The sequence below is a fragment of the Lynx canadensis genome, chromosome C1 (assembly GCF_007474595.2).
Source record: "Lynx canadensis isolate LIC74 chromosome C1, mLynCan4.pri.v2, whole genome shotgun sequence".
NCBI lineage: Eukaryota > Metazoa > Chordata > Mammalia > Carnivora > Felidae > Lynx > Lynx canadensis.
This window is the reverse complement of record NC_044310.1, coordinates 158471732-158491819: the sequence shown is the minus strand read 5'-3', so window position 1 is coordinate 158491819 and position 20088 is coordinate 158471732. Positions and strand designations below refer to the sequence as shown.

Here is a 20088-nt window from a genome sequence, read left to right as displayed (position 1 = left end):
AATAAAAACGTTAAAAAATTTTTTCTTAAAAAAAGATACAATAAAGTATAAAATGGGCTACAGTAATAAGTTTGCTATGATGTCATTTATTCTACTCATTAACTATACTTTTTACATAGTAAAATGTAAGATTTGAGTACACACTATGGGATATATACGTTTATCCTGACCATCTGATAATCACTAACAGTCCGATCTTTAGAATTTGTTATTTGACGATCCTTAGTCTTCCCCTGTGTTATTATGCTCTCCTCATCTAGACAGTAAATCCCAAAATGTCAGGAACTATGCTTTGTACTTTATATATATCCATTTGCAGAACAAGAATTTGAGCAATAAATACCTGCTGCCTACTTAATAGAATTTCTTTTGGTACTGTTGGAATTTTTGACCTTGGAACTTGCCTAGATGTATCTCTTTTGGCAATCAGTTTTTGCATTATCTTTAAATTACTCCTCTGCTTCTTTTTCATATCATTCAGCCATGTAGTGTTATCATGTCCTGATTCTAAACTACAAAAACAGTTCTGATTCTACAACCGCACTCTTTAAATCATGTGACCCACCCCCAATGGGGGTTTAAATGGGTGATGGGTATTAAGGAGAGCACTTGTGATGAGCACTGGGTGTTATATGTAAGTGATGAATCACTAAATCCTGAAGCCAATATTATCCTATATGTTAATTAACTAGAATTTAAATAAAAACTTGAAAAAAACACAAAAATTAATTTAATCAGAGTAGTTTTTAAACAGAGTTCACTTAAACTCAAAATGTAGAAGACTCAAAAGAAAATATTACCATGATTTTGCACATATTAAAGTTTCTGGAAATATACAATTCAGCCTAAAATCTTCCTAAATTCAATATATTCTTCAGTAAAAGATACACAGAATACATAGCAACAGAAGAGTATTTCAAGTCAAAATACTTTCTAACTTATGGAAAAAAATACCCTCCAATAATAAGAAATGATGTTCAGATCATCCAGGTGAGTTATTGAGTGATAATCAGCTTTTAAGTCATTATTATCAAATATATTTTAAGAACTTTTTTTTATACATGGCAAGTACTATATCAGATCAGAAAGTTAAATATAATGTACTATTCACTCTTTTGTATTGAGAATTCTTCTGATCAGATTGTTAGACAAGAAAATAGTTTTATTTCATACATGTCTTAAGAAAGCATATTTTTATATACGTAACATATGAATTTACAAATAGGCTTGTAAAGCTTAAGAAGAGGACTTAGGAGACCATGGATGAAAGACCTAGAAGCAGATCAAAAGAATCCAATGGGAAAGGTGGCAAAGGTATGCAGTTAATTAAAGAGAAAGATCAAGAGTTGAGAGTTGAGAGATCCAACAGTTATGTGTTGGGCAGATGCTTTGTTTAAATTACAGTAGTTCTTCAAATTTTGGGGATGACAGACACTATGGATATATGTTGGATGCTATCGTCCTACTCCCCAGCAAAACACCACAACACGACACAACACAACACAACACAACACAACAGGACCTCAGATTATGAAATCCTGTTGTAAAGAGTCTTTTAAGAGAAATTTTAGTAACCAAAAGAACACAATTTATACTAACTATAATAATGATTATTCCAGCACAACTAAACCTTATTATCAAATTAACTCTAATATCCCTTTAAAAATACATACATAGTACCTATATTTTTATTGCCCTAGGCCAGATTACAGCTGGCAAAAATCTGTTTTCATTGGAATTATCAATACCTGAGGATAAGAAAATAGAGGGATAGAATTAATACATGAGACTCAACGAAGAAAGGAAATAAGTAAAGAAGTGGGGGTGAGAGAAGGAAGAAGGAAAGGAAGAAGGAAATAAAGAATGAATGATGCAGAATAGTTAAAAATCACAATGATGTATTTCATTCCTTGTAATATTGTTGCTATTATTTACCATCTGCTGTGTACCTAAATATTTAGATCTATTACAGAAAAAGCTAGTGACATGTGGCAAACTAACCAAGAGAACATCATATTGTTTTTATTTGCTAAAAGCAATTTATATGGCTATAAACTTCTAAATTTATGTTCTGATAAGAATATGCCTTATATTAAATGTTTCATTAACTGTTTTTTTACATAGCTAACAATTATTAAATTGAGAAAGAAAATTGATAGAACAGTTACCTAAGTTAGTTCTATCATAGATTTACAATTGCCTGATTTTCTGTCATTAGGTCTCATTTTAGTAAACAATCAGATGAATAGATTTAGACCCAAATTATATCAGAAAATGTTTTGAATGTGTACTGTTTCATGATTAGACAGCTTACTAAAGAAAACATATGTAAACAATGAAGCAGCATAGAAACCTAATATACCTTATTTGAAAACTAACAATCCAAATATCAGATTACAGTGCAGAGAAATTGTAAGAATATTAAAAAAAAAAGAAAAGAAAATTGCAGAAGGCAAAATTATCCAAGAACAAACTAGGAACAAGGAGGAAAAATCACTAAGAGAAAAGATATATCCATTTTGAGAATTTAGAATAAGAGAATTTTAGAAATAAAGGAGCTCTTATAAATTATATGTTCCAAATCTCTCAATTACCTTTGAGAAAACTAAAGTTTGGGAAGTTTATGTCTTGACCAAAAAAATAATAGCTCTATTTAGTGGCAGAAGCTCAGCCTAGTATTCAGGTCCAGTGTCCAACCAATATCCCTAATTAAGACATTATGAGCTTGGTGGTGATACTATATTAATTTTTTTTTTTTTTTTTTTTACACCAAATCATGGTTTGGGAGTAAACTAGTGATAAAAGTAAAGATTACATTGAATACATTTCATGTATTTATCATGGATTTTCTTTCCTTTGACATAAGTAGATGTGATTTTTTTTTAATGTTTATTTTGAGAGAGGGAGAAAGAGCACAAGTGGGGGAGAGGCAGAGAGAGAGAGAGAGAGAGAGAGAGAGAGAGAGAGAGAATCCTAAGCAGGCTCCAGGTTGTCAGTGCAGAGCCCAATGTGGGGCTGGAACTCACGAACTGTGAGATCATGATCTGAGCCAAAATTGAGAGCTGGACACTTAACCTATTGAGCCACCCAGGCGCCCCATGATTTAAGTAGATAATTGGAACCTTTCAAAGAGGTTTGAACCTCTTGAAGAGTCTATAAACCAATCAAGAGGTTCAGTTAACACTACACTTACTATTTTTTCCTACCAACTTCCCCAAATACACCCTGAAGTAGTTTTCTTATTTTACCTACCTCTAAGCCAAACCACTCCGTCAGTTCTTCGGTTCTATAGTATCACATTTGTTCTCGAGTCACTGAAAACACTTACATTTAACTAAACTTGGACAATTTTTCAAAATTGTTTATGTAATTTTAACTTGAGAACTTTAAATTTGTAAGAACTTACATTTTTTAAGATAGAAAAATTAGTATTTAAAGAAGCATAATTAAGAAAAGGTTAAGATTTTTAAATTTATAGGTGACACATCAAAAGCCATCTTTGGACTGACTGCAAATAGGAGCAGGGAGAAGAAACGATAACAAATAAGTAAAATAGGTAAGTCTGCAGACATTTTATTACTTACTCACTGCGTTGGTACAATTTTCATAACTTCTCTAAGTTTAAGGCTTACAAGCAAAAGCAAAACAAAACTGCCCAAATAAGAAGAGGCAAAGGCCAAGGTTTAGAGACAGATGAAGAAGACTTCACCATCCAAGGAAACATTTTTAACTTTAACCTGAAGGTGCTCCATTTCCAGTGGAAATACTATTAATAACTCATTTTGCCTTTCAAACATCTAACCTCATTCATTCATATCTCCAACTTAAATGAGTTCACCAAACTATAAATGACAAATTCAGACAAGACACTAACCTTTTTGAGAGCTCCCGTGTGTTTCCAGGCTAACCTATCTTCCTCATTGCATTTAACTGAAAGTGCCACAAGAGCTTGTGTGTATAGTAGGGTGAAAAGCACCTTCACAATGCAGGTGAAGTGGTCTAGAAGAGAAAGAGAGGATCATTATTTCTTTGGAATCTAGACATTTTACTCAAGATCATTTCACAAATACATCTTTCCTTGAACATGTAATTGGTTTTTGTTCAACACTTCACCTAATAAAATGAAATTATAAGGTGATATTATATTTGCTACCCACCTGATCTGAAATTATGAAAACAAAATTCCTTTATTCATCCACAGAATATGTAAATGAGAGGCATTTAGCGCAGCGTAAAATGTGCTCTGTTTTAGACGAACAGAGTGCTAATGCCACTCAAGCTGTGTAATGTTGGCAAATCCCCTTCCTGATCATTATGTACTTAACAATGATGTCTGAGAACAGTGTTAAACCAACACTTCATCCACTTCTAGTATTATATAAACCTTATAAGGAATATCATATCGTATCATATTATATATAATACAAAACTTCTAAAGTTAAAAAAAAAAAGAAATCCCAGTATTTTAGCCACTCTAATTGAGTTTTAAAACTCAATTTAAAACTATAACAATGCAAAAACAATATTAACAATACATAAAATGCCTGGTAGCTTCTGGCATATATTAGGTACTTAATAAATAGTAGCTTAAAAATCACAAGTAATATTTACATACAGCTAATAACTTAGAAAATTTCCTCAAATGTCTCATTCAATCCTCGTAAGTCTCAGTTGGACATCTGAGTTTCAAAATGATGTGCCACTGATAACAAAGCTAATAAACATCCAGGTCTGAACTTGAATCCATATAGATGATTTTACTGCAGATTCAGTATTCCTTCTATTATATTATGCGGTTCCCCTAATAAATGGATACTACCATTTAGTCAGTTGCTGGGGTCAGAAACTTGTAGATATCCTTGATACTTTCCTATTTCATTCTCCCCACATGAAAAAAAATCACCAAGTCCTGTCAATTCTACTTTAAAAATATCTCGAGTCAATTCTAAAATCCTAGACCAGGCTTCCATCCTTTCTTGCCTATGCCCAAAATTCCAGCCCTAAGTAGTTGTGTTCAGGGTGCCCCAAGACCACTTCCAGGCTTGATGATTCACCAGGAGGGCTCACAAGACTCAACATACAGTCCTATGATTCATTATAGCAAGAGCTATAAAGTAAAATCAGCAAAGACAAAAGGCACATTGGGTGTAGTCCAGATGAAATCCAGAGTTCTTTACCAGTATTCTAGCACAGGGCATGCTTAACTCCTCCAGCAATAAGTTATGACAGACTGTGAGATATAGACACCAGGAGAGCCTGTTAAGAAATTGAATGCCCAAGGTTTTTACTGGGGGAAGTTCACACAGGCACCCTTTGCTTAGCACAAACTAGGTTTTTAGACTCCCAGGAGGAAAGCAGGTGTGTTCAGCATAAACCACTGTTTGTACAGTTTAGGCATAGTGACCCACTCCCATCAGTTCTGTGGACGGTGGGGGTGGTAGAGATCCTTCCAAAATCAAAGTTCCCAGATGCCAGTTAAGTGCCAACCTTGTAAGCAGGCCTTTCAAAAGTTAACAGGTCTTCTATGTTAAGTCTTTCTTGCACAGTGGTTTATGTGCATCACCTCTTAGTCCCCTGCAATCTTTTTTATTTTTATTTTTTACAGCCAGACTGATCTTTTTTTTTTTTTTTAATTTATGTATTTATTTTGAGAGAGAGAGACAGAGAGACCAAGCAGGGGAGGGTCAGAGAGAGAGGGAGAGGGCAGGCTCTGCTCTGTCAGCACAGAGCCCGACACTGGGCCTGATCCTACAAACCAGAAGATCATGATCTGAGTTGAAAACAAGAGTTGGACACTCAACTGACTGAGCCACCCAGGCACCCAAACTGATCTTCTTAAAAGAAATATCTAGCATCCTTCTACTGAGTCTCTGTACAAGCTGAAACACTCTTTCCTTCCTCAAAGCCTGGCTAACTCTTAGGTGACACCTTAAAGTCACTTCCTAAGGAAAATCTTTCCTGATTTTAAAATGAGTATGGGGGCGCCTGGGTGGCGCAGTCGGTTAAGCGTCCGACTTCAGCCAGGTCACGATCTCGCACTCCGTGAGTTCGAGCCCCGCGTCGGGCTCTGGGCTGATGGCTCAGAGCCTGGAGCCTGTTTCCGATTCTGTGTCTCCCTCTCTCTCTGCCCCTCCCCCGTTCATGCTCTGTCTCTCTCTGTCCCAAAAAAAAATAAATAAAAAACGTTGATAAAATGAGTATGTGTGAGTGCATACACGTGCGAGCCTTGTCTCTTACTCATGTTGATGACTCGGGGTGGGAACTTATAGCTGAGCCAGCTGTGGGATTTTTCTAACTGGAGGTAAATGGAAGGTATAAAAATGTGAGTCTAGAAGTGTCACAGGTCATGTTCCTAGTCTATGGCAGACTGTCTAAAGTAACACTGAATAAAGCAGATCCATTAAGACAAGAAACCTAAGATGCCAGCATCCAAAGTTCTGGTTCTGGTCATTCCCAAGACTACCCTTAACTCCTACAGTTTGGTTATGTGAGTACATTAGTGCTCTTCCTTTGTGCTTATAAACTAGCTCCAAATGGATTCCTAAATGTCCTAACACCTAGGTGCTGAACATATGCCAGGATAAAGACAACAAGAACTTACAATTTAGATAGAGAGAGAGGAAGAGAGAAACAGAGGGCTGCGTGCATACACATGGTATACTGGGAGAAAATAAGAGGAGGAACTAACCTAATTCAAGGGCAAGGCATAGAAAAAAAAATAATAAAGATTTCTATTTCAGTGAGGAAAGTTAAGTCTTGAATAATGAAGAGAAATAAGCCATAATAAAGAAGGCAAGGGGGAAGGGAAAGGTAAAGAAAGGGGGATTCCAGATAGATGAAGCCATTTTTTGAGGGCACAGAAAAAGCCCAAGGTTTACAAGAACTGTAAACTGTCCAGTGTAACTAGAATACAAGTAGTGATTTTTAATAGATGAGGCTAGGAAAGCAATCTTTATTGCTGAAGATGAAAGGTTATGAACTACAGGCTATCTGTGGTCTACAGAGAGGTTTGGTTTGCCTCTATCCTATTTAGTGTTTAGTTACTGACATTTAAAAATAGGATATTTCTTATACAAGTCAAGAATTCCCCTTACTCTTAAAAAAACAGGAAGATCTGACAACACTGGGGCCACATTTTTACATGCCAACAATGATTTGGAACTGAGTAGTAACTGTCCTCTTTGGCCAAGCATTCATTCTCTAGCCTCTCAGTCTCCTACTCCCAATTACATCAAACCAAAGACTATTTCACAAGTAGTCAGTATATAACATTATTGTTAAGAATGAATTTAGGCTATGAAGCCAAATTGTCTAGATTTAAATTCTGACTCTTCAGATCTCAAGCAGGTTAGTAATATACACTTGCTTTATTTCCTATTCTATTTAATGGAGACAATAATCTCATCTACCTTAAAGAGATTAAGTGAAATAAGGTTTATACCTAAATGCTTAAAACAGTGATTAGCAACGGCAATCAGTAAATATCTGGTTTATTTATCCATTTTTTTATTTTTAGAGAGAGAGTTCGAGCTGGGAGAGGTGCAGAGGGAGAGAGGGAGACATCTTAAGCAGGTTCTACACTCAGTGCGGAACCCAATGCAGGGCTGGATCCCAGGACCCTGCGATCATGACCTAAGCCAAAATCAAGAGTCGGATGCTCAACCAACTGAGCTACCCAGCTGCCCCAATATATTAGTATTTGTTACTTGTTTGATATCTACAGGCATACAGACTAGGTAATAAGCCACTGAAACACTTTAAGCATGAGAATGATAATATCAGATTTGCATTTTAAAATGTTCACTGCTGCTTCTTTAGAAAAAAAGGATTGAAACAAGCCAAGACTAGAGGCAAGACAACCTATTAACAGACAGCAGAAGTACCATACCTGAGAAATTCGATGACCTGAACTACAGAAGAATGATGATGATGGACAGAATGAGTTAAATTAGAGAAGTATTTAGATGACAAAAATGATAGGACTTGGTAGCCTTTTGGAGGTAGAGAATGATGGTGTCTTTCATTGTATAACAAAGAGTAGACAGTAGCAGCACTGACTAAAATGGAACGACTGAAATAGAGGAAAAGAGTTAGTCTTGATGAGTAGAAAATGAATTAAGGAATTCACCAAGGAATTGTCGACTGCAGCTAGAGATTTGGGAATCATGAGAGAACAGGTGAACTGACACTATGGGAAAGAAGACAAAATTGAGAAAGGGACAGGAACTAAGAGACAACTCCAAAAATGGTGAGAAGAGCAGGTGAATAAAAAGGAGCCATGAAAACGAGTGAAAAAGAGATAGGAAGAGAACCAGAAGAGGATGGTATCATCAAAGTCAAGGAAAGACTATTTCATGACTTAATTGAATGTTTCAATAGAATGATGAAAATTAATAGAATTTGTCTACTAAGCACAACAAAATGAGGAAGTCATTTAATATTGCTCAGAAATATCACTCATATATGACTTACTCCCATCGTAAACTACACAAATTTTTTGTTTGTTTAAAAAGAAGTGGGAGGCCTTGGTGGTTCAGTTGCTTAAGTGTCCAACTCTTAATTTCAACTCAGGTTATGATCTCACAGTTCATGAGATGGAGCCCTGCATCAGGGCTGTCAGCACAGAGCCTGTTTGGGATTCTCTCTCTCCCTCTCACTGCCCTTCCCCTGTGTGTGCATGTGCACGCGCTCTCTCTCTCTCAAAATAAACACTCAAAAAAAAAAAAAAAAAAAGAAGAAGAAGAAGTCATATATTTTAAGGAAATAAGAGCCAGTATAAGAGTAATCATAGCTTTTCCTTGTAGCAATGTACTAATTCCTAGTTTTAGTCATTTTATCTGCCTTGGTGATCATTTTTCAAGTATTTCAAATGGCAGTTTAAAGTTACAGCTTTTGCTTAAGTTCTCACATTCACTAACATATGTAACAAATATTTACTAAATGATTGCCACGTGAAGTCAATGTTTATCAGGGACTTGGAAGAAAACAAGGAATCACTCATATAACATGTACATTAGGTTTCCAGGTTGTTATCTTCTAAGGCTGCAACAGAGAACAAAGCCCTTCAAACCAATTATCAACATTTTAAAAGGAGAGGGAAATTGGATATCTACTCTCAGTCAATGTGCTTTTAAAACAACCAAAACCAAAAGCCCACCATCAAACCACCTGAATGTGAACAAAGGAAGACCAATACTTAACTTGAAATGCATTTAGAAGCAAACAGACCATGAACGATGGCACAGATTTTTAAAAAATTTTTTTCTTAGTGTTTTTATTTATTTTTGAGACAGAGAGAGACAGAACATGAGCAGGGGAGGGGCAGAGAGAGAGGGAGACACAGAATCTGAAGCAAGCTCCAGGCTCTGAGCTGTCAGCACAGAGCCTGACACAGGGCTCGAACTCATAGACTGTGAGATCATGACCTGCGCTGAAGTCGGACGCTAAACCGACTGAGCCACCCGGGCGCCCCATGATGGCACAGATTTTAAGTATTATAGAGCTACTACATGACAGGAAACAAGGGTGGGGGAACATAGTGCTGGGAAGGCTGCTTAATAATTAAAAAAACTGATTTCATGAGATACAGAGTTTGGTATGATAGAAATGTTAGCCTATAGCTCTTTAAAAAGTGAATTTTTCCTTAGAATCAAAAATGAAAATTATATAAGAGACTGTTAAAAACTGAGAACAAACTGAAGGTTGATGGGGGGTGGGAGGGAGGGGAGGGTGGGTGATGGGTATTGAGGAGGGCACCTTTTGGGATGAGCACTGGGTGTTGTATGGAAACCAATTTGTCAATAAATTTCATATATATAAAAAAATAAAATAAAATAAAAACTAAAAAAAAATAAAAATAAATAAATAAATAAATAAACTTAAAAAAAATGAAAATTATATTCCTTACTTCCTATTCTAAACGTCTGAGAACTGAAGTTTCTGACCTTCTAGACAGGTGCAACATCCACATCATTAGACTATTTGAGAACATGAAGTCATCAGTTTCATTATTTATATTTAAATCATCATTTTAAAAAGTTGTAAACATCATAACTCATGAAATGAAGACATTTTAAATAGATAACATGTGTAAATCTTTGCCTTATTTCTGACTTATTTTCAGCAAGATAAAAATCCTAAAAAAGGAATAAATAGTTCAAAGGGTATTGACATAACTGAGACAACAGCATGACTCTTTAATGATACCAATAAAATCTGATTCAACCAGATTCTCTCCCGTGGGTAATATATAAACACACAATGAGAAATTTTCAAAAATAAGATAATTAAATATTTAGTGAGTACCCTCTTCATGTAATGGCATTTTTGCTGGGTGTTATAAGAGTAATCCAAGGAACCGACAGTCTTCTGGGGTGATAGTGGCTTGCCTACAGGTACCATGCTTAGTGCAGGTGAGATAATTAAAACAAACAGGATTCAGATGCCTGCAGAAATTCCTTTCCCATAAAATGTTTTAAGGTAACACAAAATACTCCAACTTCTTTTAGGACAAAGTATAATATATGTAAAGTAACAAAACTCTTGGGGGAAAATCATACAAGTAAACAGGACACAATCTAACGACTATATCAGACATTTTATTGTTTTCTTAAAATTACCATGAAAAACTTTTATAAAGACATATACCATTGCACTACTTCAGTAAAGCACTTTGCACATATCCATATAAACATCAAATCTTCTCAATCTTCTCTTTCATGATCTGAGCTTCTAAGTACACATGTTCTTTCTTCAAAAAGTCTAGTCTCCAACAAAAATCAACTTGTGATGTGTTTTGTGTGATACGCTCAACTCTATTTTCTCTTTGATGAGTGAAGAACCCAAATAGTTTAGTAAGACTTTCTTTGCATTACTCAACAGCACCGAGAAAAGATCCCGAGTCCATCTAACAACTAATGAGGTAGTTAAAGCTGCTCCCTTGGGTATACTTCAGGGCAATTGTGGTTTGGGTCTACTAAACTGCCAACATTCTCAAAGAACATTATATAGAAAAGACCATAATATAAGACATAAAGATTCAAACCAAAGCAATAGCTTTCTTGAATTTCAAAATAGAAAATAAGCAATTTACCAGAAAATAAGACAACTGGATATTTAACATATCCAGTCCACAAACATTTACTGGGCATATTAGGTAGCAGGTAGGCACTAGGGATACAGGTATAATGATGCAAATCCTAGAGGAATTGATAGTTTAGAGCAGGGGATTTAAAGAAAATCTACCATTATTTTCATGAGACAACTGTCAAAACAGAACTATAGACAAGATATTATGGGAAAGGGAAAAACGCATATTTAAGAGAAAGGCTTCCAGGAGAGAGTAACACTTAAGGTAAAAGTACCACTGACAGTTATTAATGGAGAAATGGCAAAAATTTAAACATGCTCAAAACTCTCCTACCTTAAACACAAACAAAATATAGCTCCTTTGATATATCCACACATACCTTCTGCTCTCTCCCCACATTCGTTCTTGATGTTCTCTCTGCTGTTTCCTCATTGCCCTGTCATTTCTCATCCCACTATAATCTACTTCTGATTCTCCAACTGCACAAAAGCAACTTCCTTATTTATTATTCCTTATTACTGCATATAACCAGGAGTCCTCAGGAGAATTTATAGCTAACTCATTTTTAGGGGTGAAGATCCTTTTGTAAACCTTGTTAAGGGCTATGGAGCTTCTCAGAAAAAAAATGCACATGTACATATAAAAATTTCCTATATCATTTTAGGAGATTCATGGATTCCTACTTTTGAACTCTTAAATCACAAATTAAAAGGCCTTGAAAGGAGGAGTTAAGATGGCAGAGGAGTAGGGGGACCCGATGCTTCCTTGTCCCTCTCAACACAGCTAAATAAATATCAAATCATTACGTGTGCCCCAGAAATTGATCTGAGGACTGAGAAAACAAACTGCACAACTAGAGGGAGAAAAGGCCACATCGTGGAAGGTAGGAGGTGTGGATTCATGATTTGGGGAAGAAAAAAATTGATGGTGCTGCTGAGGGGAGGAAGCCCTGATCAGAGAGGAGAGAAAGAACGCACACAGGGCACAGAGCACAGAACAAGAAAAAACCCTTCTCCAAAACCACACAGGGAAAATGAGAGGGAGTGATTATTCCATGTTTTTACAAGCAGTGGAGCTCAAAGTCTAAAGTTTTAGAAGTTTGGAGGCCCAGGAGCAGACAGCGTGGCCTGAAGATCCCCTGGGTCGCACTGGGAGAGACAGTTTGTCTTCCTGAGTGCATTTGAGAGAAGTAGCACTGCCTCTCTGGGGACAAAAGAGCCAGGGGGTACCACTGAACTGCCCTTTTCATTAGCATAGGAACAGAGGTACCTGCTGAGGACAGCTAACCTGGATGCCAGCTTTTTGCAGTGCTTTACCATAAACTCTAAGTCTCTGCATGTTCCTGCAATTGCCCTCGTGGGACAAACCACCACTAGTCACAGCGCAGTGAGACCCCTCCCCCAGAGGATCGGCACGGGCCGTTCTGCATCAGGTCCCTAAGATTTGGAGTTTTGAAACACAGCCTGCACACCTGAGATGCAGGAACACTGTGCCACCAAGTGGGCAGATGGCTCAAACACACACAGGGTGAAGGCAGGGACCTGAGAGAAGCCTGGGACACACACAAGGGGAGATCATATGCTCTTCTGTGAGGGCTTCCTGAACTCCCTTCTTGGGGGACTAGAGAGCTGGCTGATGCCATTTTTACCCCTGCCTGTCAGCACAGACAGACCAGTAAGCAGAATAGTGCTCACAGTGGAGGCTTGAGTGACTTAAACCAAGCCATGCCCCCCTGCATTCTGTAAGTGCTTTTCTTTCTTTCTTTTTTTAAACTAGGACAATTGTGCCTAAACTCAGAGCAGCAGTGGGCCTTCCCCCAGAAGACCAGCACAAACCTTGTGCACACACCAAGACTATTGACCACAGAGCGTTCCAAAGCTTTACCTCTAGAGGAAACAGGATTTAGCCTCCTTTAACAAGCATACCAAAACACACCTAGTTAAAATTCACCACACAATGGACAAAATCCAAACACTCCTCACTGCAGGCAAGGAGAAACTCTGCAGAGGACTGACCACAGCGAAAGAGCAGCCAATACACAACAGCAGAGTGCATACACCAGGAACATTTCCTGAAGCATGAGTTCCTGGACAGTATATGACCTCTTCCTAATATAGCCATTACTCTCAGGAGCAGGAAACATAACAGACTTTCCTCACACACAGAGGACAGAGACCTAGACAAAATGCCAAGATGAAGGTATTCATCCCAAAAGAAAGAACAGGAAGAGGCCATGGCCAGGGATTTAATCAAAACAGATATAAGTAATATGCCTGAACCAGAATTTAAAACAACAATTATAAGGATACTAACTGGGCTAGAAAAAAAGTATAGGAGATACCAGGAAGTCCTTTACTGCAGAGATAAAAGACCTAAAAACTAGTCAGGCCCAAATAAAAAATGCTATAACTGAGATGCAAAACCAACTGGTTGTAATGACCACAAAGATGGAAGAAGCAGAGGAATGAATAAGTGGTATAGAAGATAAAATTATGAAAAATAATGAAGCCAAAAAGAAGAAGGAAAGAAAGATATTGGATCATGAATATAGACTTAGGGAACTCAGCAACTCCATAAAGGTTAATAACATTCCTATAATAGGAATCCCAGAAGAAGAAGAGAGGGGAATAGGAGAAGGTTTATTAAAGCAAATTATAGTTGAAAACTTCCCTAATCTGGGGAAGAAAAGACATCCAAATGCAGGAGGCACAGAGAACTCCCATCAAAATCAACAAAAACCAGGCCAACATAAAGACATATCATAGTAAAATTTGGAAAATACAGATAAGGGAAGAATCCTGAAGGCTGCAAGGGAAAAGAAATTCCTAACCTACAAGGGAAGACAAGGTTAGCAGCAGATCTCTCCTTAGAAACTTGGCAGGCCAGTAGGCAGTGGCATGATATACTCAAAGTGCTGAATAGGAAAAATACACAGCCAAGAATACTTTATCCAGCAAGGCTGTCATTCAAAACAGAAGGAGAGATAAAGAGTTTCCCAGACAAACAAAAACTAAAGGAATTCATAATCACTAAACCAGCCCTGCAAGAAATATTAAAGGGGACTCTTTGAGTGGGAAAGAAAGATCAAAAGCAACAATGACTAGAAAAGAACAAAGAAAAACTCCAGAAACACTGATTTTGCAGGTAATACAACAGCAGTACATTCATACCTATCAATATCACTCTGAATATTAACGCTCCAATCAAAAGATATAGGGTATCAGAATGGATAAAAAAACAAGACCCATTTATATGCTGCCTACAAGAAACTCATTTGAGACCTAAAGACACCTACAGATTGAAAGTGAGAGAATGAAGAACCATTAGCATGCTAATGGACATCAAAAGAAAGCTGGAGTATCTGTACTTATATCAGACAAACTACATTTTAAAACAAAGACTGTAACAAGATATGAAGAAGGGCACTATATCATAATAAAGAGGCTCTATCCAACAAGAAGATCTAACAATTGTAAATATTTATGCCCCCAAATATATATTTTGAGAGCACCCAAAAATATAAATCAATTAAACACAAACATAAAAAAACTCATTGATGATAATACAATAATAATAGGGGAATTTAACACCCCACTTACAGCAATGGACAGATCATCTAAGCAGAAAATCAACAAGGGAACAAAGGCTTTGAATGACACACTGGACCAGATGGACTTAACAGATATAATTAGAACATTTCATCCTAAAGCAGCGGAATACACATTCTTCTTCTCAAGTGCACATGGAACATTCTCCAGAAAAGATCACATACTGGGTCACAAGTCAGCCCTCAACAAGTACAAAAAGATTGAGATCATATCATGCATATTTTCAGAGCACAACACTATGAAACGTGAAGTCAACCACAAGAAAAAATTTGGAAAGGCCACAAATACATGGAGGTTAAAGAACATCCTACTAAAGAATGAATGGGTTAACCAGGAAATTAAAGAAGAAATAAAGAAACAGAAGGAAGCAAATGAAAATGAAAACATGACAGTCTAAAACCTTCTGATTGCAGAAGAGGAAAGTATATAGCAATAAAGGCCTACCTCAAGAAGCAAGAAAAGTCTCAGACACACAACCTAACCTTACACCTAAAGGATCTACAAAAGAAACAGCAAATAAAGCCTAAAGCCAGCAGAAAAAAGGGAAATTAAAATAAATATTAGAGCAGAAATAAATTATATAGAAACAACAACAACAACAAAACAGTAGAACAGGGGCTCCTGGGTGGCTCAGTCGGTTGGGCAGCCAACTCCAGCTCAGGTCATGATCTCACAGTTTGTGGGTTTGAACCCCACATTGGGCTCAGTGCTGTCAGCACACAGCTTGCTTTGCTTCAGATCCTCTGTCCTCCTCTCTCTCTGCCCCTCCCCTGCCTGTGTTCTCTATCTCAAAAATAAATAAGCATTAAAAAAAATAAAACACCCAGTAGAACAGACTAACAAAACTAAGAGCTGGTTCTTTGAAAGAATTAATAAAAAAGAATAAAATCTTGCCATTTGCAATGACATCAATGGAGCTAAAGAGTATTATGCTAAGTAAAATAAGTTAGCCAGAGAAACACAAATACCACATGATTTCATTCGTATGTGTAATCTAAGAAACAAAACAAATGAGCAAATGGGAAAAAAAAGAGAGACAAACCAAGAAACAGAGTCCTAATTATAGAGAGCAAACTCATGGTTACTAGAAGGGAGGTGGGTAGGTGGATGAGTTAAACAGGTGACAGGGATTAAGGAGTATACATGGGTTGAACACTGGGTGATGTATGTTAGTGTTGAGATACTATATTGTATGCCTGAAACTAATATTACTCAGTATGTTAACTAGCTAGAATTTAAATAAAAACTTTTAAAAAGTGGGCAAAAGACATGAACACTTTTCCAAAGAACACATCCAACAACAACCTTCATTTCATTGTCATCTTCTTTTAGACGTAAGAACTATTTACTACGAATAAAAAAATAGTACAGTCATTTACCTCAAAACATTTCCAGCAGACTGAATATTTGTCCCCACTATTTTTAGAATATTATATATACTATATAATCTAAGAATCGGAATTATAAAGACATACCTTTGCGTAAGGGTTGTGGCATCATTAAGATCTGGATGAGCAAAAGGGATGTAACATCATGATAAAGAATTGGAACCTCAGGCTGTTGTTCTTCATTTCCCTGCCTAAAAAAAATGCATAATTACTTTAGACAATATTGCGTATCTTTTCTAATTCATTTTATATTTCACATATATGTCTAAGGAACAGAAATTAAACTTTCATAAACAATTGAGAAATCTCAAAAGAAAAGGTTAGGGGCCATGTTTTTTGCCTAAAAGTATAATCTTTTAAATCTATCTATTCCCTTGATTCTGCCTAATATGAAAAAATTATATACAAAATTTATTAGATCTTATTTAAGCAAACAATTGGATACATTAACTTGATTATGAGTCTTTCTGATCTCTTAGATTACAGAAATCAAATGAAGGATTAATTGGAAATTCAGAGGATTAGTTTCACTATAAATGTGGTGGCATATAGGACACTTGCTGTCACAAACTTCACACTAAAAAGTAAATGTTCATATTATTAAAAAGAACAGGTACAATTCGCAAACAAGTTACATTGAAGAGGCATGGTTAATATTTTTTTATTAAAAAGTTGTTTCAATTTCATGACTAACATAAAATTCAAAAAATTCTTTAACACTTTCAAAAAAAAAAGATAACAGGCAGAACTTAAACTATAAAAGACAAAGTAGGAAACGTCAGCAATGTGTGGTACTATGAGGAACAGAATATATTCTAAAGCAGATCTCATTCTAGATCTGTTAAGAATTTTTAAAACTCCTATAGAAGGATACATTTTTTGATCTTAGGTTTAATTTTTAATTCAGAAAACAAAAGCAAATCTTAAGTTTCTAAAGAATTCAATAAATTCTGAAGCTATACTTCAGACTAGATTTGGGATGAACAAAAATTGCTCAACTCTTTTATTAGGCTCCATCATTCAATAAATAGTTACTGATCACTTATTATACGTCAGGCACTGGAAGCACTGGCAAGTAAACCAATGCCTGCTGCTGTGAAGCTTATAACTGCCAGAGGAAGAAGACAGCTCTTTCAGTGTCTCCATTCTCTACAAATAACCCTTTAATTTACTTGCCTCCCTCTCTAAAGCTAACCTTCCATTAATGCTATGAATCCTATTTGTCTCTCCAATCTTTTTTAACAAGCCCAAAGTACTTTTTAAAAAAACTGGGAGGGAGGCACCATTTGCTCACCTAGTATTCAAATCCCCACCAAAATGGTTTTCCACATGGCCAACAATGATCTCTTAATTGCAAAATCTAGTGGACATTTTTCAACTTTATCATACTGACCCTTGACTTTGCATACAGTTGAACACTTTTATCTGGAAAATTTTCTTGGCCTTTTTGAAACACTCTCCTAGATTCTCTCCTAACTCTCTGATGACTCTAGTTTTCTTGACAAGTTCTTCCTCTGACTAACCTAGAACTGGTGCTGTTCCCCAAGGCTCCAATTCCCACTCTCTTTTCATATGAAGGACTCTTTTTGAAAGACCTCCTAAACCATGACTTCAATCACCAGCTACACATTGATGACTTCCAAGTCTGTATCTCTAGCTATGAATCTCTTAAACCCACTACCTGAATATTTACAGTCTTCACTTGTATATCCAACAGGCAGCTAAACCTGAACATGCCTAAAACTGAACTCATGAACATTCTACTCTACTGCACTCAATCTCCCCTAGCCATAACCAATCTGTTCTTCCTTCTATGTTCTTAGTTTTGATGTGGCTTATTTATTATATCCTCTAGTATTTAGCACAATGGATATATTTATATACATTTATATGTATTTAGCACAATGTATAATTATAAAAATATAATGAATAAATAAGGTAGGATCTTAGGGATATCCCAAACCTATCTTCCCTTACTCACCCCATATTTAATTGGCAGTAAGTCCTAACAACTATCTTTATTCCTTCTTTGCCATCTCTATGGCCACTGACTTCTAACTATTCAATCTCCCTCAATTTTACGTTTTCCCAATTCATCCTCTACACTGTTAAAGACGCTGAAAAAAAAATTCCACAGAAACTGTATCTTGTTTACCATCATTTCCCTGATGCCTGGATTAAAACAGTTAATAAAACTAGCTGAATAAATTAAAAAATGAAAAATGAAAGGATTGCTGGATGGACATACAGGTGGCAAAAGAGACAAAAACTAGACAGTTAAGACTTCAGAGCATAAAGAGAGAAAATGCACTGAAGGAAGAAACATCATCGTAAATTATAAACTTAAGATCAGGGCCCTTGACTCCTACACATGTTTGTATTTCTATGGTTTTATCACAGTTACTTTAGTGAAATGAACCACACGACTCAAAAGAAAACATGCCAAGAAGATGAAACCTGTTCCCAAAAAGAAAAGAGGAAAATAACACTGAAAAATCCTTACTAACCTATGGATAAAAAAAGAAAGTGGTAAGAAATTGGTCCATTAAAAACTATTTAGAACAAAAATGATTTTGGATTATTATACTGCTGCATTAAATCTAACAGCTGACAAAAGACTCATACTTAGAATTAAAAGGAACTTTGTAAATCCATTTAAACTAGCTCAATCTCATACCTATACAAAGATATATTTTACTGCATAAAAATCAAAGAGACTTAAGAACTTCTGTGTCACAACCTAAAGACTAACAAATTACAAAGCTTTTAGGTATAGAAACGAAATACATCTCAAATGAATAAATTAAATATAGTTTCTTAAAATAGGGATATTATAAGCAACTGAAAAGCTTAAAGGGCTTACATAAGTCTAGATTCTCATTTATTTTATTACATTATGTGTCAACAATTTTTTTTTTGTAACAGAAGCAATCTTTCTTAAATTTACAGGTGAATTCCCTTTTGCTATTATTACTTATTTGCTTTTTTATTATTATCGCAATGACCTTCAAATATTATTTAAAATCAGTCTAAACCTCCAGATTACATCTTCTATTAAAGTTATTCATATATTCTTGTTAAAAATTTAGCAATCTTTACATTAAATACGATTAAGAATGTATAATTAAGAAATGTTTGAAAACTACAATGAAACAAAAAATGAATTTAAAAAATGGGGAATGTTCCGGGGTGCTTGGCTGGATCAATTGGTAAAGCGTGCAACTCCTGATCCCAGGATCATATATTCGAGCCTCATGTTGGGCTTAGAGATTACTTAAAAAATAAAAAAAGTTTAAAAAAATAAAGAATGTTCCTAGTTGAGGAAACTGTCTACTGTAAAGATAGCTATTTTCCCCAGATTCACTTATAAGTTTAAATAATTCTAGGGGCGCCTGGGTGGCGCAGTCGGTTAAGCGTCCGACTTCAGCCAGGTCACGATCTCGCGGTCTGTGAGTTCGAGCCCCACGTCAGGCTCTGGGCTGATGGCTCGGAGCCTGGAGCCTGTTTCCGATTCTGTGTCTCCCTCTCTCTCTGCCCCTCCCCCGTTCATGCTCTGTCTCTCTCTGTCCCAAAAATAAATAAACGTTGAAAAAAAAAATTAAAATAAATAAATAAATAATTCTAATCAAAATCACAAGTGAAGGGAAGAGCTTAGAAAATGGCTCTAAAGATCATCTGAAAGAATAAACAGGTGAGAACAGTAAAGAAAAATTGGGAAGTATGGATGGGGGTCAAAGGGGAGAAAAAGGAGAGAATCTTAATCTAGATCAGAGATATACACATTATCTTCTCAATAAAGTAAACCAGCATGCTTCTGCCACAGACATAGGCTTGTGGGTCAACAGAACAAAGTGGAGAGTCCCTAATCAGAACCATAACATACAAATATCTAGCATATAATAAACAGGATGTAAAACTGCTTTAAAAATTAGCCAGTTCTTTGATAATAAATATTAACTCTTCACTCATAACTACTGATGAAAATAAATTCCAAATGGATGAT

The 20088-nt window shown here is 36.0% G+C and overlaps 1 protein-coding gene across 4 annotated transcripts in view; it reads right to left on the bottom strand.

The window, feature by feature from the left end:
• Window positions 1–20088, bottom strand: part of UBR3 (ubiquitin protein ligase E3 component n-recognin 3) — a 240156-nt gene that overhangs the window by 26044 nt on the left and 194024 nt on the right. For all 4 annotated transcript variants that reach the window (XM_030327918.1, XM_030327919.1, XM_030327920.1 and 1 more), the window contains 2 exons: window positions 16173–16276; window positions 3875–3999 (listed from right to left, as the gene is read on the bottom strand). In XM_030327918.1, coding sequence (XP_030183778.1) covers window positions 3875–3999; window positions 16173–16276 — 229 coding nt within the window. The remainder of the gene's footprint in view (window positions 1–3874; window positions 4000–16172; window positions 16277–20088) is intronic.